We start from the raw sequence: 25,349 nt of genomic DNA, 5'->3' as shown, positions 1-25,349 counted from the left end.
GACCAGTCGTCTCTTTGAGTTCAGTGGTTTGAGCTTAGGAGACTCCAGGTCTGGATCTTCAATAAAATAATTTTCTTGACTTATTAAAAACCAAGGAAAGATTAATGAACATTAAAAACACAAATGAAATCCATCCCACCATATTTCATGTTGTTCAGTATAAGCACATGCACCTTAATATAAAAAGTAATACAAGGGATGTGAATCCTGCTGAAACACACATAATCCTTGTTAGTTTGAAAATAAATTAATATATATACTAATTAGGTATTCTATAAATAATATAGGATGAATTTGGGTAATCTGGGACATTGGGTAAAGTGAGACACCAAAACTTCAGTCTGTTTATTTCCTGTTCCAACAAAATCGACAGGACTTTTACTATAGGTTAGCATGGACATCATGTGACCGAAATCACATGACTTAATAGGGGTGATGTCACCCCCCTTTGGAATTGCATGACAGGGTCAATGACATAAGATTCTGAAAAGATGATGTTAAGGATATAAATCTGTCAGAAATAAGACCACGTTACTAATTGTCAGCAAATTAGGTTTGTTCCGAAATTTGCATTGAGCTGTGTAAAATGTGCTTTTGGTGTCTGGGACAGACATTTAAGTTCCTATATGGGGGAAATATGCAATATACCAACTTCAGGCAGAATTTTCTCTTTTGGCACAAAGAACACTAAAAGCTGTTTCATGTCTACTCTGAGTATGATATCTCACAGATTACAGAAATGTATATGTTGATATAATGTTTGAAACAGATATCGAAATAACTGGAATACTGGAAATCCTTTGTCAATGAGGCCATGATATCAATATGATTTAAAGGAAATGTGGGATTTTGAAGGACAACAAATATTTGCAAAGCACTGCCAGTTTGTACCTTGTTTATTAAATTATATAGTTTTATTAATAATTATAATAATTCTAATTATTATTATTATTATTTCTTTTTTCTTCTGGTGAGCTTTTGTCTTTTCTCTTGAAGAGTAGAATTAATTATTAATTATTAATCTGAGAATAATGGATTAGGCAGATGCTTTATCTTACCGTGTAGTTCCACACTCGGCCCGTTCCCCTATGGAAAACAGACAAAACACAACAGGGGACATGTTACATCTTTATGGTGCACATTATACAGACTCCAGTGTCCAGCCTCAGTCAGGGGTTTGATGAGAGACAACATGAGCATTGGGGGAAGAGATGAATGGAGCCATGCTACCACCATTCATTGGACAAAGCTATTGAGCAGTCGGGGCTGAAGCCTCAGGGGACCAAAAGGATCCCGTGGGGGTAACAGGCCTCTTCTCAGAGCCAAAGAAAAGGGGCTGGCGGCTGCAGTGTGTGTATGTTCGTGAGAGAGGGGTCCATCAGTGTTGACACTGAGCAATGTCTATGCTGGCTCACTGAGCCTTTTGTTGTGGTTCTCCAACAACTCACACGCATGGTATAGGCATATGCACTGAGCCTTTCTAAGGACGACGCGTTCTGTTAAGTCACCAACTCTTTTTGAGTAAAACAAGGATAAATGTCAGTTTATTTTTTTCTTCTTATGATAATGTAAAAAAATAGAATAAATATAGTAAATGGAGTCAATTGAAACATGACCCAGTGCTTCCCTATGAACTGAGAGGAAGACGTGTCTTTGTCCAGCGGCGACTGGATTATCAACTGGAAGGGAGTCAATGTACAGAAAAAAGGCAACAATGGCACTAAAGCGTTCCAACATGATTTCTTTCCTCCACCTGACAATGGACAGAAAGAGCAAAGGCTAACCCATCCCTCAACGCATCATTCTGGCAGATGGGGCAAGGTCTCCGGTGCATTCATGTGAAGGAACAACAGCACGTTCCCCAGACATCAGTCCTCTGAGTGATAGCCCCGTCTACCTCTGACCAACCAACCTCAAAATTACACCAACTTCCTCAAGCATGAGCAAAGAAAAAGTCTATGTCACTTTCCCCTTCATGTGTGCCACAGTCCCTGAATGACAGTGGAGAGTACAAATCAAGTTCATTGAACAGGGGAATTGGTCTTAATCTGAGAAACAAGGGCTGGCAGATTTCCCCACACGATCTTTTCTTTTGCCAAAGCTTTGACATTATGTTTTTATTAATACATGCCGCAAGATGTAAACACCATGTGGCACTCGCCAGTCTCATCTTGTTCCCTCTGTCATGCTCACACGCGACCACACACGACCACGCACGTACGCAAACACAAACGCACTATTTTGGATGTGAAGCTGTGAGCAAATGAGCACGACCCGGTCCTGATTGATCGCCTGAATAATTAAACACAGGCGGTACCTGGAGACGCCATATGCCGCGTTCGTACGCCCTCTCAGCTGCACCACCGTGGACAAACACACAGATCTGTCCAGAGATTGATATGAACTATAAAGCGAGTGTTTATGAGCGTCTCAGCATGTAGTGGCAGCTCGGAGGGAATGACCAGGATGATTTCATATCCTGAAAGACGCGATGAAGCGAAATCTAGTATTATATAGGACTTGAGTGAATGAATTAATCCAAGGTGTGAAATCTGGGAATATGCATGAGTGCTGAAAGGCCTCAGCTGTCAGCGCCTGGTGCCCTTTTTCTATTAGGCGAACCCCTGATGCAAGAGCAGCTGCAGAAATGGGCTCGGGCCCGGTCCCGCTGATTGATTGGGCGTAAACTGTTCACGGCTGAGGTGACAAGGGGACCCCTGGGGAAGGGAGGGGTTGAAGGAAGTCTTTCCTCTTAAAGCCTGAAAATGAAAACCTTCCCTGCGGCCACAACATATATAGAGACTAATCAGATAATGCTTTGACCAGTAGAGATAAGGAGAAAAGGGGGGAAATGGATACCTCAAAGAAGATAGGGTCTGTTTTTGGTGCGATAGTTTTACCATTTGAATATCAACTCTCATTTTCTCTGTCCTTCCTGCCGTCCTAAAAGCTCGTCTTTGTAGCCTCCTATACCCCATCCCCTGCTTCTTCTTAGATAAGACCTGCACCACTGTATGGCCCTGAAGGCAGTGCTTTTATAAAGCTATGTCAGGATTCTGTGGGTCATAATTACAGGATGAAACACCGGGTCACACACACACACCATTAAGGCACGATAGAGTTATCGGAGACAGATGAAGAGAAAAGGCTCCTTACCTTCACCCAGTGTCTGCTTCAGTAAGTCATGCTTGGCCTGCAGCTTAATGATGAGGTTACTGCCGTTCAGGTACTCCTTGAATTTCTACACAGGCAGACGGATGAAGGCATTATGAGGAGAGTGAGGAGCAGCAGGGATCCAGTGGAACACCAGCCCAGTCAAACAATCCTGCTCAAATCAGCATATATTCAATCGCTTCAAGTTTTGATTTCATTTCTATTTTTCAGAGCATGTGGAAATGATGAGTGATGCTTTGATTCTTTCTGGCGGCCAGTTCTTTCTAGATGAAGAAGATCAGACTCACCGAAAAGTAGAACATTTCAGTCTCCTGCTGGTTCGACCTCCTCTTGGCGACGTTCATCTTGCTCATGTAGGACTCGGACGCCACAGACTTGATGGATTCAGTGGAGCGGCTGTGTTGGAAGGCGTCCGACACGTCAAAGTCCTCCACCGTCAGCATGTCCTGCAGCGTCTGCATGGTAGCATCCAAGGTCTTCCTCACCTGCACAGATGGGGGGGGTGAAAGGACGGAAGATGACGAATGACGCATCGTACCACTTTTCCCTTTTTTTTCGCGAGAGTTACGTCTTTATTCTTCTGAGGCGACTGATGACATTTTGAAGGACAATAGTGAGTGATTTACAGCCCTAGCATATTAATATTAATATTAAAGACAAACTTAGCCCGAAACAATAGATGGCCTTGGACTGTACTGTGCTACCAAACAGCACCAGTACGTAAGTCCAGACAAACCCGCGGGTCAGCCATACATCAGAGGAAGAGCTGAAAATGAAGACTGTCTGACAAAGATGGAAACTATACGTGGAATTACTGAATGAGGCGGTTTGTTTAGTGGCGAGATTGATAAAGCTCATTTCCACTAATGGCATGGCTCGTCCATTATACTCTAGAGAACGAGACATGGGGAGACAGGGAAGAGGCAGAGCCATTGGCACAGGCACGTCTAACAGACCCTCGGTTATTATTATCACCTCCATTTGCACCTTTGTGTCTGTGGCTCCTGATGAGAAAACCCTTTCTTCTTCATAAAATAGACAATTTCATATATTACTTCATAGAAAACACGACCTCAGCACTGGGAGAATCTAAATATATTCATCGCTCCCCCAGAGCAAAGGTCATAGGAGAGTAATTGCGGTGAGAACAGATGGTGATGTGGCCCTCCCCTTGGCTCTGGAGAAAATGAGACAGGGCTTTCTCTTTGTTTTGGGGGGTGGGAGGTGGGATGAAGGTGAGGGGGTTGGTGGCGCAGGACAGAAACAGGAGCCAACAGAGTCATTATAAATCCTCACCTCCTCATTCTCAATCTTTAGCGTGGATAAGCGAGACTGCAGTTGGTGGTAGCGCATCAGGAGTTCAGTCTGGACAGGCTGCTGGGCACTCACCTGGCACACCTGAGGAGGAGGAGGAGGAGGAGGAGGAGGAGGAGGAGGAGGAGGAGGACACGTGAGGAAGAAACAACATAGATCCACGTGAAACTTGAATAGCAACTTTATGGAAATACCCCCAAAAAATCACACAATTAAATCTGTAATGAGATCTGTGTGCACCTCACCTCATCTCCCATGTGTGGCAGGTATTCAAAGCGCATCGGGGGACAGAACACCTGGTTATGCATATCCATGATCTTGTGCTTGTCACTGCGAGAGTCCAGGTTGTCCACTGCATTCTCAATGATGTCCAGTCCCTCGTGACGGGAGGTCTCCAAGTTGTACTCGGCAGATAAATATGTCCTGAAGGTGCGTGCCAAGCTGGCGTGGTAGCCGAGGTCACAGCACTGTAGAGACAAAAACATTTTTAAAAACCAAGGAAGAAAACACTTTGTAAACGTGGAGATGGGGTTAGAATGGAATGGAATGGAAATCGGTCAAATATTTTGTACGTGTTAAGAGTAATTTAACACTGGGCAGAAAAATATTGTCACCTCTGCTAGGTGTGTTGGTTGATTTTTCTAAATCAGGGGCAACAAAGGGGCCACAATTAAAAAGAAAAGGGCCAATTATATGTCCAACATCCATGCACAATTCCTGATTCAGTAAGTTGCACATCATGTCATTCCTTTCTTACTGTTGTTAGCTCGATAGCTTTGATCAGAGCCACACGTCATTGATTATATTTTGAAAATGCCCCTTGGCCCCGCCCCTGGATCTGCCTGTCCTGCATTCAAATAATGATAGTGATGTCAAAGTGTTCTGACCACACCCTCAAGTCCAGTAGCTTCTCAAGGTGGGCAGTTAAACCACCAGAGGTCAGATATTCAGCAGGTGTCAAATTGCTTTTTAAATTAGATTTAATTGAAATAAATTCATCAAGTGGATGGGAAAGTGTGTGAAAGTGCAAATTTGAGTTGTAAAGTCTGTTAGTTTGAGCCCCGTCTTTCATGTTCAGACCCATTTCATGGACTGAATCCCAAATTAGCTCCTGCTACAGGTTACCTATAAAAATAGAAGTAGAGTTCAGAGAATTACAGGAGCTAGCACAGTGGGACACCAGGGATAATTACAGAGCCTTATCACACCGAGTTGTATGAAGTAACCTAATTAAGCAGAGGATGGTGGTGAGGAGGTTTTAGAGGGAGGCTTGAGGCAACTGACAGCTCTGTGAATCACTAAGTAAACGCTACTTAGCGCTCTTTAGCACCGGGGAAGTAGACTCTCTACTTTGGTGCAGGAGGCTGATTGCACTACTCAGTCAAAGGGGCTCAGCAGACTAAAGACTAAAGGGAGTAAGTTTATTTTAAAGTCTATTTTTAAACAAACAAGCTGAATTAGATGACAAATCATATCCACATCTGCAGCAGCAGCAGCAGCAGCAGCCTGCAGGAGCAGATGATGGAAGAAATACAGGATTAAACCAAGTGATTCTGACCACTTTGCCTTTAAAAGTCATACATACTGCATTTACATTATAATATGCAAATGTTAACAATTTATTATATATGGCTTAAACTTAATTTGTCATAACTTCATGTTTATATTAGCTCCATTATTCGTTTATGTCATTTTTAAGTACTTTACTTCTTCATACAGTCAGTTTAATATGCTCTAATGCTGACTGATAGTATCCCAATGGATGTTATGATGCATAATTACAATTTACTAAATTCTTGCTATATTCGTCTTTCCTGCTGTACTATTTTTAGCTGCAAAATATCAATATCCCCAGGAAGGTACAGTATCCTATGTTGCATTTACAGGCGGACAGCACTGACCAATGTCACACAATACAGCATTCATCATTTACAGGCATTGTAGTTGTTGAGTAAATTTGGCAAATTTGGTTAAATTATTTCATTTTAATCCTTAACTGCTCCTGAACAGTTTTAACTCAGTGATGCTGTCTGACAAAGCTGACTTCTTCCTGCATGGACGTCCACTGTGGTGAGTTGTGACTCTGAAGTGACAGACAAATCGTTTATCTTCCTCTTTCCCACAGTCAAACTAGTCAGGCTCATGATCTCATTCCCTGTAGCTCAGCAGGATTTGAGATGACATGGATTTTTCACTGGATCAATCACAGCTGCCAAGCACAGAGGCAGGGAGAGCCCATGAATCAGTGTCTAGGTACATGTTCGGCTACCACCGGCATGTCACCGGCTACCCTGCACGTAGCCGGAGACAGGTCCAGCCACAATCTATATAAAGTAATACACTATACACTGTATTACCTGTGATCGCTTAAAATCAAAAAGGAATGATAATCATTATAGAAATGTCACTGAAATCATCTCTTCATCGTGCCTGACCTGGAAAATGTGCAATATGACTGTGGCTAATGTAGCAGCGTAAGGTGGTCTGTCTGGCCTCAAGGAAAAATGTGACAGCCACGGTCATTAGCACAGAGAGCAGGACGGAGAGACAGGCAGACTGAAGGGCTGACAGGTTAAAACATTAACTGAATAGGAAAGTAGGGCTTTATAGGGAACAAGCCAACCTTGACTTTCACTTATCACCAATCAATTAAAAAATAAAAGTATTCACAGAATGCATTAGAGGACATTAGAACTGCGATTAAAGCTTGTTTACCCTCATCAGTTATTCTGCTTGATTCTCTTAAGAGTCCAATTTAGTTCAATCATAGACTTTATATAAAGATGGACGACATGACTGATCCCTCAAAGCGAAGCCTATCTCTCTTGATCGCCCATCTGCGGCTGGCTACAGTGTAGGTCATAGAGCCCTCCTCCTCCGTGTTGGTGGATGGGACCAATCTAAAACGTCGACATATGCATCATATACATTTTTCTCAAAGATGGTTTCTGTCCTTTTAGATAGTTTTTTTGTATAGCTTTGGTTTTAATTAGTTAATTGATGCTATGAAAAGGGTGAAAGCGTCATGATTGACAGCTGAGACTCTATTGGTTGAGCACAAGTATTGCCGGAATCTCGGAACTGTGGCCCCCCCCGGATCGCTACAGCGCAGACTCTGGCTACAAGTGACGTCATCGGCACAAGATGTCAGCGTTCGAATTAGGGATATTTTGGCTTCATTTTTGGATAGCGGGAGGACACAACGTCTGTCTTTATATACAGTCTATGGTTGAACAAAATTTGACTCTTAATTCAAACAACAGCCCATTGATAAAAGAAACAATTCACTATTTGGATCAGCTAATGGATTAATTGAATAATCATTTCAGCTTTTAAATACATTAGTACTGACACCCGAAGCGTTCATTAGCTGTGTGTACTGTGTAATCGTGGAACTGGAACAAATTGACAATAATAATGTGGAATGGGAGTGAATTAAGAAGAGGGAGCTGTTTGTGTACATGTCTACAGTAAAATGAACAGATCCAGATGACAGCTTCCCATTGATATTGTGTAAAATGGTCAACAAAGCTTCCTTCATCTTAATCTCCATATGTTTGTCTGCAGGGCGACTGGGAGCAGGTCGCCAGGGACTGAGAGCTCGGTGCCAAACCACGTTCATGCCTGAATTAACTGAACCTCTGCTTCACCGGCTGACTTTGACCGACTTCCAACCATTAGTGGTTTGCAAAACAAAGTCATCCTTTGAAACACTTCTTCTCATTTAGAGATTTTATGTAAAGGTTGAATTTCCCTACAATTCAGCACATATAAATGAGGAAATATTCTTGTTTTGGCGTATAATAAAACTGCTTAAGTCAGTGTTAGAGAGGGCTGCTTCCTCAACTGTGATCCATGAAAGGAGAGACCACATAAGGACAGATAACACACAATAGAGAATGTGCGAGTGTGTGTATGTGTGAGTGTGTCCTGCGTGATGCTTTTTCAGCGAGAAGCAGAAAATCACAGGGACACGCTGTGTTTGTCACAGCCGAGCTCCCAAAAGCAACATCAACAAAAACAAACGAGCGAAATCACCGCAGCACAGACCTACAGAGCATCGCTAAAGCAATTTGCACGTCAACAGTCAGTCAATAGCGTGTCGGTGATAAGTTTGTTAGGCAGAAATTAATACAGGGGAAAAAAATGATGGTAAATACATTTAGTGGGGCCAACAGAGCAGCTTGGAGACAAACAGCTAACAGGCTGAGAGAGAATGAGACACAGGAACAGATGGTGAGAAAAGCGACAGTGCAGCAGAGTTAAGTCAACACCAGAAATCCCAGCAGAGAGGTGTAAATAAACACATGTGCCTCGCGCATACTTACATCAATCATATCGGAGACGTCATGGATGTAATATTTCGCCACAACTGCATTTGTCGCTGCCAGGTTCAACAAATAGTCATTCCGGGCTTTTGTGCATTTCAGCTTATTCTCTGAGTACTTGGCTTGCCTCTGGGGAGGAGAGAAGAGACAGGGTAGATGAAGGGGGGGAAAAACACATCATCGGTGCAGGAAGATAAAGCAATATGGGGAGGATTTAAGTGTGAGCTCAGGCAGTTGCAGCTTTGGGAACCAACAGACAGGTAGAGATGTCGGGGAAAGTTTGGAGGAACAGGCTCTGGAGAGTCTTCCTCTGGATAGTATATGAACAGTTGCACAGTTAAGCTTGCATTTGTTATCCTGTCTCTCAACATTCAGGCACCAGAGGCTACAGGATGTGGATACTGACACAGAAGCACGCAAACAGACCCTGGTTTATGTGGGTTGTGTAGTATTCAGAGGAGTGCAAACCTCCGTCAAGGCCCAACAGTTTCCTTAAATTGAAATCCCTCATATATATAAGCTCTCTTGATATGCCAGATTTTTTTTTCATCTAGACCCATTAATTATTTCCTGGGATTTTTTTTTTTTTTAAAGCCTTGCAATGTCAAGGAAAGAGGAAAAAAAGAATTCCTTGATCCGCTCCCTGATTCAGATCTGCCAAAAATGTATGTGTTCTTCCCAGACCCATACCTCATCCTTCCACCAAGTTTCATGATAATCTGTTCGGTAGTTTTTGTGTGACCCTGCTAACTAACACTGGTGACTTTTTAAAACTGTATTGACAAAACCACTTTATAACAACATATTTCCACTGTTTCGAATACAAACAAAAGCATCATAATTTAAAAAAAGAGACTTTAGCCCGTTATTTAAATTGTGCACTTTTACATTTCACTGTAGAGAGACACTTTACTTCCAATTTCACAAAGCTATTATGATGCAAATTTCAGTGGCGTGGTGTGTTAGGAGAAAAGAGATTAACTTTCTTTCCTGTCTCTTCCTCCTCCAACCTGTTTGCAGGCATACTGATGAGACAAAGCCTTAGAGGAAGAAACAGGGAAAGAGACGAATATTCGTTGCCATGCTGTGATATAAATAATGTTCGGGTTCCAAGCCGAGCAGCATCTCCGAGGATACGAGCCTGTCGCCCTGACAGCCTTTTGATTTCCTGCACCTGAGAGATAATGGTGGGTTTCGTTTGCATGAAAAAACTCTAGAAGGAGATCCAGAATAAACAATGCCTGGGTGTATTTAAAGTACGATGTGCTCGGAGACCACCAGTGACTTTACACAAACTAAAAATCTGCATAAGATGGAAGGAGAGTTGGGTTATTGACAGGGAGTGCTGCAGTGTGCTCCTGACAATATATTACTGTCTATCCACTGTATCCCTCTCTTTAAATGAACCCAAACAGTTGATGATGAGTCTTAACCTCGTCTTCCAGGTTCAAGAGGCAGATTAAAAGCTGTAGAAAGTCAAACTGTGTGTGAAAGCACCACATTTCTCTGATCTCCGTCCTGCTCACCTTCTCTTTCATCTTCTCAATCTTCCTGGCGGAGCTGCGTCTCGGCTGGCGGTCCTCGTGACGCAGGAGGTTCACGTTGAGATCTCCCGACTTGCTGAACTGCTTCTCCTCCTGCTTCTCTGCGTCCTTCAGCTTACTCTCTGCACTGATGCTCTCGGTGTGATACATGTGGTATGTCTTCATCACCTGCAGGAGAAGCACGACAGATATTCATCAGACTGATCATCCACTGGGCTGATTGTCAGCACATTCTATCATGTGGGTGACTACAGGCTGAAGATTTAAAGAAGCTTCACAGTTGCTGTAAAACTGTGTTGGACAAAGTGAGAAATCAGAGGATCCATCGATATCTACATCAACAGTACATACAATAACCCACAAAGTGAAATAAAAACCCAGCACTTGCATAGTGAGTCACATTGAAATGGAGGGAGATCAATTCTTCATATGAGATAAGAGCTATTTATCACTTAGACAAAATCAGCAACTATGCTGATAGCCTAATGAATTAATAATTTCAGTCATATCTCAAGAGGAAAATGCCAAGTATTCTCCTATTATCAATTTTTAGCTTCACAAATGTGAGAATAATCTGTTTTTCATGTCATAAATGTCATTAAATTAAAGCAACATTGTGTTTTGGATTCTTGGTCAGATAGAACAAGGAATTCCAGACACCACCATTGGCTCCATCTGCCCCATCAGAAAAGTTGTAATGGGCATTTTCACCGTTTGTATACATTCAACAATTAAGAGACAAAATCATCAACAGATTATTTGATTTAGAAAATAACAGTTATCTGTAGTCCCATATAAAACTATCAAATCGTGAATAGACTGAGGTGCAAGAGGGATGTCTGAGCCCTGTGGAAGAAAGGCATCATTAGTATTTTTATCAGGAGCCTGCAGGTCATAAATATGTAGGGGTGCTCACCAGTGTGGATCGTAAAAAGACACGTAAACAAGCCCTGACTCAGAGGTGGATATCACCTCTGAGTCAAACCAAGCATGTTTGAAAGGCAGATAGACTTGAGAGGAGGAATATCTTTTTTCTTATTTGAATATTGTTGTATTGATGCTTATTAATTGTCTTTTGGGGCCAAACTTCACTGAACAATCCACATACACACTGGCCTTTATCCTCATTCACCAAACAGCTCATACCTGTGCACACTGACCTCTGAGATATGAGCGACAAACTTTCCTGGACTTCACTGTGCTTTTTCATAGGGGCCTGTTGGATCAATTTGGGCAGTCAATACAGTGGGAACACAGATGTCACTGCATGTGGAATATTTTAAGTGGAACGAGGGGTCCAGGGTTGTGTGTGGTTTGGTCTTGGCTGTCAAATCTTCAACTCGCCCCTCAATTCCCACGTCGCTGTGGCTTCTCTGCCTCCTACATCATTTCTCAGAGTAACTTTTCATCACCCGCAGGCCTGTTGGTTTTCAGATGTTCTCTGCGGCGGAGTGACAGCATTGTTTTCTGTGTTCCCTGCAGTTACATCTCCACTTTGATCACTTCATTTGACGCTCAGGTTTTGACACGGACACCCCGCCGTCCCACTTCAACACGGTGATGACAAGACTGTAGTGACAGAAATCCCCTGTAACACCAGACATGAGCATCCTGCATCTTTCTTAACTGGTGCCAGATGCTCATATGGTCACTGCTTAAAGCTCCTTCCTCGGCCTCGTAAAGCATCGTCCAGATGTGAGCTGCGTCTTCAAACGTCAAACCAGCGTTCAGGACTTTCTACAAACACCTCAGGATGTTAGACAGTCGATATAAACAGCTGTTTATTTGTTTCCTGTGATAAAGTAAGTAATGCTCACTGAGGCAGCAGGGTTCCTTTTATGACTACGAGAGCTACTCGTCAAAAATCGCATTTGCCACTGGGACACTAACATCTGTAAATTCCCATTGACCTCAAACTTTAGTGATTGTATTATTTACTAAGAGGCTCTATTTACACCCGGCTCTGTGCTGGAATAAATAGCTCTCCTCTCCAGGCAGTGCAGGAACAACCGGGACAGCAGTGTGACAAAAAGCTCTAAGGCAAACACCTGAGAAGTCAAAAGAATGATAAAAGACACAGGTTTATTTTCAGAGTGACAAAGCTGATGTCAGGGTGGGTACTCCATGAAGAGAGAGACTAGGCTGACACTGGGCGTTCGTTCAAACGGTCGCTTTTAAAACATCCTGTGAAACCGTGAGATAGATTTCTCTTTCTCTCTTTTTCTCTTTTTCCTTCTTTGAACCATCTGACGACCCACAGAGGGCCCACAGTAACATGCAGGAACACTGAGCTTCATCGTGTGTCTACAGGAGGGGGGTGTATTGTTCAGTCCTCTGACGACAGCCCCGGGCTGGTGGAAAAAAAAAAAATCAACCCAAGGAGAGAATGGCTGGATATTCTCATAATGATTTTCAATTCCATAATGAATTAAAGGACAGAAGTAGATATTCATTATGAATCTAAATATTATCAAGGCTACTTTGACTGGGACCTTTGCCATTCCTCCTCTCCGTCACTTAAAATCATTCCCTCTGATCTCTTGTAAAGATCCTCTGCAGGGATATCATAGAAAAACTGGGGACTAATAAATAAATAAATATATATATATATATATATAAATTTATAAATATATAGCGGAGAGTGCTTTGGCAAGGGAATAAAAACATGAAAAAAGACAACTTACCGAAGATAATAAAAGAGCAAAACAATAACAGAATCCTTTCTACATCACTAGATCATGTCTGTGCATAATTAATTAATGCTGAGATTATTGCTAAATGAGTAGAAGCTAAAAAATGTTGTTGTTTCTTTGCACGTAAAACATTAGCACACAAAATGAATGAATGAATGAAAGCCACACAGGCACCACCCTCGTCTGAGAGTCTCAGAATCACTGTTGTAGTTGTCAACCAATAATAACAAAAGAAGAAGCGTGTATGAAGCTCAGTAAACAGACACAAGGTGGCTGATCACAAAGATAAGATAAGAGAAAGCTTTATTGATCCCAGTGGGGATATTAAATTGATGTAGCAGGAAATTAACTCAGATTGAAGCGAAGAAAAAACAAATTTCACAGAGTCGTGTTGCTGCGGGAAACGTGAGGAAGTGACTGGCTGTTCAGACATTCAAGCCTCTGCTCCCATTTCTAATTTCAGACTCAATGCTACTGACAAAGCCACAGACAGGAGGACGTTCACTCGCACTAATACCACGGCTGCTGCAGCAGCAGCATCAGACTTTAAACAATATTTAAATGGTAGCTCCAGCTCACAGTCTTACTTTTATCCCTTCTACCTCTCACTGAGCAGCCAGGCATCCAAATGGGATTTCACACTTTTCTCTTTGCAAAAATTGTTTAGTTGGCAGCCAGAGAAAACTGTTAGAAAACACCACGAGGAAAACACCATGAGGCCACATGCTACTGATGTGTCTATTTCTGCACAATCAACTACTAACAAGGGAACAGTAATTAAAAACAATTCAACACCACAAGCTACTGCTGCCAGAAAGGCCCGTTTTCCAACCCACAAAGAGCTACCTGACAGCTATAACCCACCTGACATGCACTACTGACTCAAAATGTGTTGTACGTGCAGCTGTCATGTAAGCTTGTGTCATATAACTGACCCAACGGGCTGGGTCAGTTTCGGACAAAAACTTTGAAATGATAATCGAGTCTGGTCTGTAAAGTTGGTTGGGCTGATTTTGAACACTGCAGTCTGTAATCAGGCAAAGCAAGTGATAACCGTGCATGTCACTGAGGTAACACAACCTCAGTGCGGCTCTTATTGACGACATCGGGCTCAGACACCAAAAAAAAAACGGAACACCTGTCAGGTTTCGGGTCGGCCTCGATTACTTTTCTCTTGGGCTCTGACACATTTGGACGGAACAATAGGACCTAAGCTGCACTCCAACACAAAAACATGTCTGGTTTTCCTCCATTGTGCATTCTTTGCCAGCCTAGAAGCTTCGTGTCTATACAACATGCAGTGATATAAGAGGAAAAACAACACGAAAGAGAGCCCGCTGAGTGGTGCATGGCACTTTGTTCTGAGCTGTGGAAAACCGCCCCTGCACAGTGCAAACCACTGAAAAGAATGGGTTTCTAAGTGCAGTGGTGCCGCTGTCACGTTCTATGTGAAAGGGCCTTGAACGCAGATCAGTCACTTGTGAAAAATTTTAAACGCTCACATCTGCAAATTTTGTTATAGCTGGTGGCAAATGGGAAAATCCTCTTCTACTAATTTCACCAACTATACTTCATTTATACAGTGGTTGACTACAGGTGATTCTAAAGAGCTTCACACTGGTTGCATAATTTGAACAATTAAGAAAAAAATATCCAATTTTTTAATATCTTTTTTAATAGTATAATATCCTGACGTCATAAATACTAAAGGGAAAAAAACTCAGAAAGTCCCAAAAAAAAGAGGAATCAAGCAAAACTCGGGGAGTCTCCTACAACTATGTGATGAGTAGTTAATAAAAAGATTAGATGTGAAAATGTATGCGCTTTAATAACTAAATGTGTGTTATTAAAGCAACACATTTTCCACCTTAGCTATGGAATTTCCCACAACTCCCACAATCTTCCTCACACACAGAGAGAGGACTCGCTATACGTCACCATCTGGATTTCTAATCTTCGGCCAGACAGCAGCAGAGGCCAAGTGGAGTGTGAGAAGAGGATCCATCTGAGTTTTACTGTGCAGCGGAAGGAGTGGGTGAAATATATAGTAAAAGTACAGGATAATGATTTGTTTCTGGAAGGTAAAGTGAACCTGACATAAACCATGAGAGTGGAAACCAAACTGGAAATACATTGCAACTTCTGAATAGGGAGAATAACTGCAGGATAAAATCTACCAAGTTTCACCAATACCACAGTCCTTTTGAAGTATATTTTTGATTTAAACAACATACTGTTTATGCACTTTTTATTATCACATGTCCGCCATAACACTGCCTGTTTCAGCATCCAAATGTACAGATGGCAGGATCAGGGAGAGTTGCCAATTATTACCCTTTGGTAGTTTGACTCCCATTGCATTGCACAGATGAATAAGTCATATTTAGTGCTGCCATCTCTTCTGTTTCACCTCAGGGGACAGAAGATTGCTGAAGTTGCCTGGAGCTGATCCAGGTCTGGGCACTAAGCCTCCCTCAATAACAGCTCATCTCTGAGTTTCAGTGCAGCACCAGCGCAGCGTGACCTCATCCCCGACATACTTTCATCGATCTGCAGGGTTTCTCACAGGAAATCCTGTTATCAACAATTCAGTTCTGCAGTCATCACCAATTACTGCTCAGCGGATGTTACACAACAGTAAATGGTCAAAAGGTTCAAAACAATAAAAACTGCTGCTACAACGATATTAATTATAAATATTTATCATAACTTATGTAAGGTTATTTTTTAAAAGAAGTGACACTGTTTAAAAATACAACTGAGAAATGTGGGCTTGTGGTATGCCCCATTCATAAATACTTCCCTCTAACACTGCACTGATTTTTGACTGCAAAAGTCAGCTGCCAGTATAATCCAAATAGAATTTATAAACATGATTAAATATGAATTATAAGGGGGGTTTCGGGCTTTCCCACTTGGTAATATGTGCAACAGACTTCATCCATCCATACATCAGTCCTCCACTCTTTTTTCTATTAAAACATATGTGAAGCAGATGCTCAAGTGCTGCTCGCTATGAATAAAAAGGAGCTGCTTGGGAAATACATAAAAAAACAGTTTTTTTTTAGAGAAGTGAGCATTGTGGACTATCGACAAATCAAAATGAAGCAAAAGGCCACTTCTACACAACAACAAAGATAAATCAAACATATTGTATAAGTGGAGAAAATGGCCTTTATAGTATAAGTGACTGTGCCCTACAAAGCAGAGTGCTGGCATTAAACACAACAAAGCAGCTGAGCTGGACCTGGTGACCTTACATGAATGGGTCGTCGGTCTATTGTTATGGAAACAAGATGCACATTATGTCATCTGCTGAGCTACTCCCTATCATAATGATGTAAACACAATCTATTGAAGGATATGGTCACATGTTAAAGGGATAGTTCACCGAAAAATGAAAATTGATGGAGGGGTGGGTGAAGTGTTTGAGTCCACAACACTTTTCAGGGGTAAACAGTGTAGCAACCAAATCCAATACAATTGAAGTAAGTGGTGACCAAATCTTAAGACGTAATAAAAGAACACAAAAAACATGACATGCCTCCATACTGCTCGTGTGGTGTCATCCAAGTGTCCGGAAGCCCTGACATTCATATTCAACCAAACGGCTTCATTTACTCCAAGTTTTAAGCCTAAAGGTCTGCAACCGGAAGTGGAGATGCTAGCGGATGTAGCAATGCTAACACGCACCCCCGCGTGTGCCCTTGGACTCAAACACTTCACCCACCCCTCCATCGGCAAAGTGGTGAGTAGATAATGAGTGAATTAAAAAATTTCGGTAAAGCGAAAACAGAGAGGCCGTCATTTTCTACACAAATTGGAAGCGGTTGACCAATCACAACAGAGTGGGCCAGCTGGCCAATCAGAGAAGACTGGGCTTCTTTGAGAGGGGGGCGCTTAAAGAGACAGGAGCTAAAACCAAGTCTTTCAGACAGAGGCTGAAAGGTAAACGTTGTAGCAATGAAGCAAGTGATGTCTTTTGTGAGAACTAGGGCATTTAGACCTTTTCAAGTAATAACACAACTTAAAATGATTAACCTGAATATAAACAAATATGCCTCCTTTGATATTCTCCAAATCTGATGCACAGTCAGGGAAATAAAAACCCAGCCAGCATGGTCACAAAGAAGCCAGCAAAAAAGTAAAGAACGTGAAATACAATGTCAGAAAGGCGGAGAGGAAAAAGAACCTTGGATGGGCCCGGTGATGAGATAAGGTGTGAGAGATCGATCTGCAGGAGACACCACATATTACTTACAGTGTAGAGTTCATTTGTCACTTTCACCAGCTCCTCGTGCATCTGGATCCCAATGTCCTTGCTCTGAAACACAGCACAAAGAAGGAACAGCAGTGAAAACACAAATAACATTCGAGCCGTCAGCAGTGACCCACTGGAAAGATTACACTGTCAGTTACACTGACACTATTGCTTTGTGGAGTCATAGATCAATATCGCACCAACTTTTGGATGAATGGCCAAAGAATTTGGAGCAGATATTCAAGGACATCAGAGGATGGATCATGTTTATGACTTTTCATCCAGCACAGGTCAGAATCTCAAACAGTGCAGCACTTTTGTTCAAGGAATGAAAGACTAACACTTCAATTCTCACAAGAGGGAAGACTTTCATCTTTTCCTATCAATCCAACAGTTTAGATTTTTGATGTGCAGTGAGTATCACAGCCTCACAGGGCTGCAGCTATAGTTTTTGGGATTGATGATTGAACTTCATCTTTACAAACACAGACTGGACTGTGGGACGGTACCATAAACTGAGCCTCTTTTATAAATTGTCTTCAAGTTAGATTAATTACGTCTGCCAAGGAATTTAGGTTTTTTATTGCTGTTTGCCTGACTGTTCGCAGGATCACGCAAAAACTACTTCACTGATTATCTTGAAACTTATTGGAAGGGTGGTGTACGGGCCAAAGAGAAACCCATTACATTTTGGAGCAGATTTGATTTACAAGATGGATGGATTTTTTGTGTGGAAGTGTGGAACGCTAATATCTATGAAGGAGTGACATTGTTAACAGTTTACAGAACATTTCTGTGTACATGGTATAGGTTCTGATCTCAATGCATGCATATGCAATATGGTGATAAGGTGGCCTGTCAGCCTTGGATCCAGTATGCTGTCAGTGAGTGCTCATCTAGTTTCATTCCAATTAAAGTTTAAAAAAGTGACCTACGGATAAAGACTCCCCTCCCCACAAGTTCCTTGTCACAGCCAAACATGAAACACCATTCAGGAGAAAATTAGTGAAAATATAGGAGGAGGAGGAGTTTAGGAGCTTATAATCACTAGCTCACGGTGAATCCTTCGGAGGATCCCCTGCTGTGTTCACACATCGAATTCTCCTGACTTTCTGTGGACTTTATACTAGGAGGTCAGAAAGCAGCTATACTGTATTTCCCAATCACATCAGGTAACAACTGAGCAAACGTTTCTATTTTGCAGACATACAGTACTTTCCATCTCTAAGACATGCAACTGTAAGCAACAGCACATTCTGAGCTAACTTCCTTTGATTATCGCACATTACCTATACTTTTGCACATGTGTGAAAAATGTCTAAGCGTGAGCGTGTCCAGCGGTGACAATGTGTGACATCCTCTGACAAAGATCAACACCTCGTATCGATGTTTGTGTTCTACAGACGTCAATAAAAGTCAATAATGCATCAAGAGGAAAAACAAGTTCCATTTCCATTTTTTATGTCTCATCTTGAAATGGAAATATTGATTAAGCCATAATTTCTCTCTGCTGCCAGTTTAATGTTTGTTATTACAGTGCACAGCACGTGTTGTGACCAAAATCCTGGGACACACCGAGACTGGAAGAAGAAGTAACCGAATGGAATAACATCTATGTGTGTGGGAGGATAGAGGAATAAAGTGTTTGTCTGAAGACTTCAAGGTGAGAAAATGCATCAGTGGCACCAGCATATCTCAGTGTGATGGTCTGACACGTTCCAAAAAAAGTAAAGCAACACCTCCTCTGACTCGACGGAGCTACGGAAAGTTTTGTTTGAGAGAGGATAATGGAAAAAACAAGATAAATACAATCTTTAAGAGGAAGCTGGTTGAACTACTCTGAACAGTGTGACTATAATCAGCATTGCATTGATGTGTTATATTAATTTGTGGTTGTGGTGAGATCATAAAATGTACAGATTGATTTAATATCATCAAATCTTTTGGTTTGGGTACATTTGATTTAGTCGATATTTAGTGTAGGTTTTGACTCAGAAAGTGTCAAAAAAAATTTTTTTATTTTATTATAAGCTTTCAACAGGAAGTGCAGCACAAATTCAGACTTCTCACTTAAGAATATAAAGCACAGAGACACGAAGGAAAAGGATGGTATAAGGTGACATGAGGAAGTGGTCTGACAGAGTTGACTTGTGAAAGCACACAGGAAGTGCAGAGCAGGGCAATGGCACACTCACATTAGACTCAGTAATGTTTCCATGACTTTATTTGTTAAATAAGTGAAAGATAAATCAGCTAAAATTGGAGGCATCAGCACCTGCGACTGTGAAATTGTGATTTGGACTCTGAAGTTTGGCTCCGCAGACTATGGAAGGGTATTAGGGTCGAATCCAGTTACTGTAGAGGAGCAACTAACAGCCATGTAATCTGCCAGAGCATTACATCCTTACAGTGTTGGTGTAACCATCGATATCTTTGCATTTGTCCATTATTACAATTTCAGTTTGGACTAAAGAGGTCACCTCAGCCTTATGTGGTTTCTTCTTCTAATTAGACGCATTTCTTAAAAATCTGCTTAGTTTGACTTTATTTTCAACATTTTGTCTTAAAGGTAGGACTGATAATTGTTTTCTGATATACTTTTTATCTTATTTGTTGAAACCCTCTTCACGTCCCAATAGCCTTCAATAAAGTAGTCTGGGGGGGAAAAGGGAAATAAAGCCAGTGTTTGTGGTCCTCACAGGACTGTAACAAACATGACCAATTCGGTAATTCTGACCGTATAAAAGGATTGGCTGGCATACATGTCTGTTACTAACTGACCTGCCTGCCTGCACTCACCCTGCCTATAACCTATAAGTCTTCAGCCAGGTAGACATACACCGCTGAAGCAGAGACGACAGCAAGAAGTTACTGAGCAGGTCATGGAAAAGTTGGCTTCAAGCAGGGATTATTTGTTGCATTTTTTTCAAGTGTAGCCTGCTTTAACCCTAGCTTTAAATCTCGACATTACAGCTTTATTCTACAGGTGTAACATAGTTTTTAAAAATTCTTCCTCTTTGCTTTTTGTTACTTATTCCTGGCCCTAACATCCTCTATACAAGAAAGTAACGATGGTGAAGTTTTTAAAAGAACAGGCCACCAACCCCCTGAAACCCACCCTTTTGAACCATTTTGACTGTAATTGATTCTAATGGCTGTGCAAGAATAGCAAGAAACTTTAGTAGCTTCAAACTACAATTTTTACCAAGTCTGATTGCCATGATGAGTGAGACATGGTGTGGAACACAGTACAGTTTGACTTGGAGGAAGAATAAAAGTAGTAGGCAACATCAAAGTTGACCTCTGGGGGATAACACTGAAACCACTAAAACATCATAACAAATCCAAGTTGCCGGGCAGATCTTAAGGTCTTTACAGATGATGGATGGAGAGGAAGATCTGTTGACAGTGAAACAGCTAATGCTCAAAGGGATTCAGCCGAGCTCGGTGGGCTGTAAGCGTGTAGCTAAAACAGATACAGCATGAAAAAGTGAGCAGAGTTTGATGTCCACGGTCAAGGGCTGACAAATTTTTCCTGGTGAACATGAAACAGTGCAACACAATGACTCAGCAAAATGCACAATGGCCACTTCATGTTTGAATCATTGTGAGAAGCATAATATTCTGCCAGAGGAGGGGCCGTGCCGAACGTATATACACAGGCAGGGCAAGTGCTTGTTCAATACACACACACACACACACACACACACACACACACACACACACACACACACACACACACACACACACACACACACACACACACACACACACATGACAGCACACCCACTATTCAGAAGGCTTCATACACATAAGAAAGTAAACAGGTTTGTCCACATGCTGCTTGTCTGTAATATGTGTGCTTGTAAAAGAAAACCTGTGAGTTAGAAACTAAACTAATCATCAAAGCGTGTAAAACTCATAAAAAAAGGTTGAACTGCCTCAATTGTATTTTAAAATAGATTAAGAAATATTCCCAGAGGCGTAAAAACAAGAAAACCTGAATGATACAGAGGGGATTTGTTGTTTTCTGCTTTTATCTGGAGAGGAGGCTTTGAGTCCTACTCAAACAAGCTCTGCACTCAATGTGGAAAACGGGAGAAAATCCTCAGAGGGCTCCGGCAGCTGGTGAATGGCATCTGTATGCATCAGTGACTCAGAAGTGAGACAGACTGCATGTACTGCAGAGGCTCAGGGGGAGCAGGGAGGGTTCAGCGAGTGAACAAGTGTGATGCAACACAATGTAAGAGCCGTGGCAGGTCACAGCATCACATATAGAAACGCCTGCAAGCAAGATTTCTTGTTTATTCATGTATTATCTTTGCAATTACTTAATATTGCGAGTAATGGACCATAAAAACTAGGAAATTGTGTTTCACATCTACTACACATTATTTAGGACCTTGTTGCAGCTCTGAACAGAATCAGTGCATCTCTGTGATCAGCCTTTTAACACAAGCATGAAATTAACACATCTGTTCAGTACTAAGTGTGGGATTTATTGGGAAATATGTAGCATTAATATCCTTAATACATCCTAAAAATTATACATTCCCATTATAAGTCACCATTGTGGTTGCTGTAGGCATGAATACAATTGTTTGTGTCAACAGAAGTAATTTTTGTCCTTCATCACCTTGCATGTCACAGTGATTTCATCCAAAATGCTTCAATTTGTTTCAGTTTAAGGATGGAGTGATTGTCTCGCTTCAGTTCTGGCCGCTTCTGACACACACACACACACACACACACACACACACACACACACACACACACACACACACACACACACACACACACACACACACACACACACACACACACACACACACACACACACACACACACACACACACACACACAGTAATATCCAAATGGCACCTTGCAAGCAGAGTGGAGCTCATCTCCAGTAAGGCCTGCACGGTGAAAAAAGGATTCTGGTGTTTGGATTAGACCTCAGTCATCTCTGCTGAGAGGGATCCAGACTCTAGAAAGGGCTATTGGACCTTGGGCTCTCGAACCCAGAGCCAGAACTTGTACTTTTTCTATGAATTGAGTGTGTGCTGGGACAGAGGTCGTGGTCCCATATTTCCCCCTGCTACCATAGACTGTATACGAAGATGGACGACAACTTCCCCGAGCTGATGACGTCACTTCGAGCCAGAGTCAAACAGTAGTGACATTTTGACGATGGTTTAACTGACCTTCTTGAACAGGCGGATGACATCCTCGCAGATCTGGGCCAAGCGGACAATGACATTGTTGGTGTAGATCTCGCTGAGGGTGGCATGGTCACGGCTGTCACGCCTCGTCTGGTTTAGCACCAGGTACCAGCAGTTTACTGAGGACAGCAGGTGCTGGTCTTTTCTGAAAAAAGAAAACAAATAAAAAACAGGAGGAGTTAATGATTAGTAGAATGTCTCTCATGATGTGGCATGAAATCCACGTTTAAACAAGAGTTTTCACAGGAATCGGTGGTCATGCAGCTCTGTGAAGCTTAAGTGGTGATTTGAGGTAAATACTAAAGTCAGCATGCTAACGTCCTCAAAATACAAAATGCAAGTATGCTGATAATGTTGACCATGTTCACCGTCTTAGCGGTAGCACCCTAAAATTGGCTATTTAGCAGTGTTTAGTAATAAACCAGAAATATTTACCTGATAAAATGTTAAGTCATTAAAATATACCAAAAAATTGTGTACACAAAGATGGATGAAACATCTCCTGTTCCTGGCACTATCCAGAAATGAAGCTAAAATATCCCGAGTATGAGCACTGCCCTCTTGCACATTTGGAGCCACAGTCTGAGTGCAGTTTCGTGATTGGGTAATGGAGCCGCGATTGTGAGGCCGAAGCAATACAAGCTCGAGCAGTCAGTCTAGAACAAACATCAGAGTGATTCATAACATCACTTATTTGACGTGTACTTTGACTTTTTAATTTGGCCCATGTCCCATCTGTTAACATGGAGGAGGCTGGGTTTATGACTTGTACTGCTGTTAGCCACCAGGTGGCAATCAAGACGATTTGGCTTCACTTTTCGGGAGCCATCATGTCGTCTATCTTTATACAGCCTGCAGTCTATGGGTAATGATAAAGAAAATCGTCTGGTAACCATGGATTTCTCCCACCCGCCTGTACACTCCATTACTTCCTTTCTGTCCTCCTCCACACTCTGACAATGCAACACTCTTGTAAGGGATCAATTGTTTAAATGTATAATGCTGGTGACCATAAGGATCCAGAGAGTTGTGGACCCCTGATTGCTGCATAATCAGTTTAAACTGTCTCCGCCTTAGGGGCTTTCAACCAGAATGACCAAGGTGCAAAGACACAGACACACAGACACAGACACACACAGACACAGACACACACACACACACACACACACACACACACACACACACACACACACACACACACACACACACACACACACACACACACACACACACACACACACACACACACACACACACACACACACAAACACACACACACACAAACAAACAAACAAACAAACAAACAATCCCTTCAAACCCAAACCCTTGTCTGGGTACTATCTGAGCATTAATCAATCTACCCACCCCGAAGAAACACAAGAGAGAGAGAGGAAGATTAGAACAAAGGAGGGAGAGAGAGAGAGAGAGAGAGAGAGAAATAGAGAGAGAGCGAGAGAGAGTAAGGTGGGGGATATAGGATTTAACTGTGGGCAAGAAAAAAACAGGGACGAGCATCAAAGAACTCCCCCTCAGAAAGCCTCCATAATGCTAATCACATCTAATGACGTTGATATCTAGTTACTCCAGAGTGCTTTCTCCATTATTCCTTCACTTAACTCGCCCCTAAATACACTTAAATCAGGCTGACGGGACACAAGCACAAGCATCATCATCTTCACCACATCAGAGAAGGGCAGAAGACGGATTACCACGTAGAGTAAACTTCGTCCTGAGATGCACTTTTTCTCTCTGAAATGCAAGTCAATTAATTCGTAATTACAGAAATGTAATGGTACTTTGAAAGAGCTAAGAAAATCAGGCCATCAGTCCACGCCACATTTCAGCCTCGCAATCAAGAAGAAATACAGAAACCATTAAATTGGAGATTAAATTTCTGTATCAGAATGAGATGAATCCATCTCTGAAAAAGAAGGATTTAGGTTTATACTGACAATAGAGGACCCCATGTCGACCATGTTCTCCTCCACTCCCTCTGGGATGGCCTATTTCTACTGTCTCACCCTCCCTTATTCCGTACCAGTTCTGCTTGACCGACCTATCCGCCTGCAAGGGACAAAGCTCTTCGGTGTATAATTGCGGTTTGTGGCTGAGAGATTTACGGGGAAAGTACCTCTCCTCTCTGCTAATCCCTAAAAGTGGTCAGAGATGCATCATCACATCCCTAAGCACAACCAGGCTCTAATTTTCTGACTTTTTTTTATCCTCATCATTCTCACCCAAACACAGTTAACTGTACTCTAGAGGCAAATCCTCTGTCATCCTCGGACGATTTAAAGTACTTATGGACCCATGGTCCCTAATATGCTGCTAAATCTGCTGCTTAAGTCATTTTTCCTTTTAGGTTATTAAGTGTTTCACTTGACTGGTGTATCAGGTTATTTACTTTCTATGCCACACTGACTGTTTCATAACAACCCACTCAGTAGTTGGGACATTTCACAAAACACTGTGGGAAATATCAGGGAATCACTGAAGTTGTTAGGATATGTAATCTAATTGTGCAAACAACTAGTAGATATGGCAACATTTCACTGCACATTTCACAAAACTTTGACCTCCTTGTGGCACTAATCTAACTAAAGAGAAGTCAGGAGATACCCAAACTCTGCATATATTCATTCTCTGGGGACCAAGAATGTCTGACACATATCATGGCAATCTAACATAGAAATATCCATCCATCTATATCCCTTATCCCGTGAGGGTTGCTGGGGGGCTGGAGCCAATCCCTGCTTACATTGGGTGAAAGGAAGGGTACATCCTGGACAGGTCGCCAGCCAATCACAGTGCCA

General features: G+C 42.0%; 2 protein-coding genes across 5 annotated transcripts in view; one reads left to right on the top strand and one right to left on the bottom strand.

Moving 5' to 3' along the window:
• The window catches only part of LOC117761837 (olfactory receptor class A-like protein 4), a 946,130-nt gene that overhangs the window by 336,193 nt on the left and 584,588 nt on the right, over positions 1-25,349 (top strand). The window lies entirely within an intron of this gene.
• srgap3 (SLIT-ROBO Rho GTPase activating protein 3) overlaps positions 1-25,349 on the bottom strand; it is a 59,009-nt gene that overhangs the window by 10,168 nt on the left and 23,492 nt on the right. For all 4 annotated transcript variants that reach the window (XR_004613886.1, XM_034586003.1, XM_034586002.1 and 1 more), the window contains exons 3-11: positions 22,519-22,681; positions 17,315-17,377; positions 10,343-10,528; positions 8,817-8,945; positions 4,734-4,955; positions 4,471-4,572; positions 3,462-3,659; positions 3,157-3,241; positions 1,059-1,086 (exon numbers count right to left, since the gene is read on the bottom strand). Coding sequence is in view for 3 of the 4 variants with exons in the window: in XM_034586003.1 (XP_034441894.1) it covers positions 1,059-1,086; positions 3,157-3,241; positions 3,462-3,659; positions 4,471-4,572; positions 4,734-4,955; positions 8,817-8,945; positions 10,343-10,528; positions 17,315-17,377; positions 22,519-22,681 (1,176 nt within the window). In the remaining variant the exon portion in view is untranslated. The remainder of the gene's footprint in view (positions 1-1,058; positions 1,087-3,156; positions 3,242-3,461; positions 3,660-4,470; positions 4,573-4,733; positions 4,956-8,816; positions 8,946-10,342; positions 10,529-17,314; positions 17,378-22,518; positions 22,682-25,349) is intronic.

This window comes from Hippoglossus hippoglossus, chromosome 5 (assembly GCF_009819705.1).
Source record: "Hippoglossus hippoglossus isolate fHipHip1 chromosome 5, fHipHip1.pri, whole genome shotgun sequence".
In the NCBI taxonomy this organism is placed as follows: Eukaryota; Metazoa; Chordata; class Actinopteri; order Pleuronectiformes; family Pleuronectidae; genus Hippoglossus; species Hippoglossus hippoglossus.
Note: the sequence above shows the minus strand (reverse complement) of the source record. Positions and strands in the feature narration are given on the sequence as shown.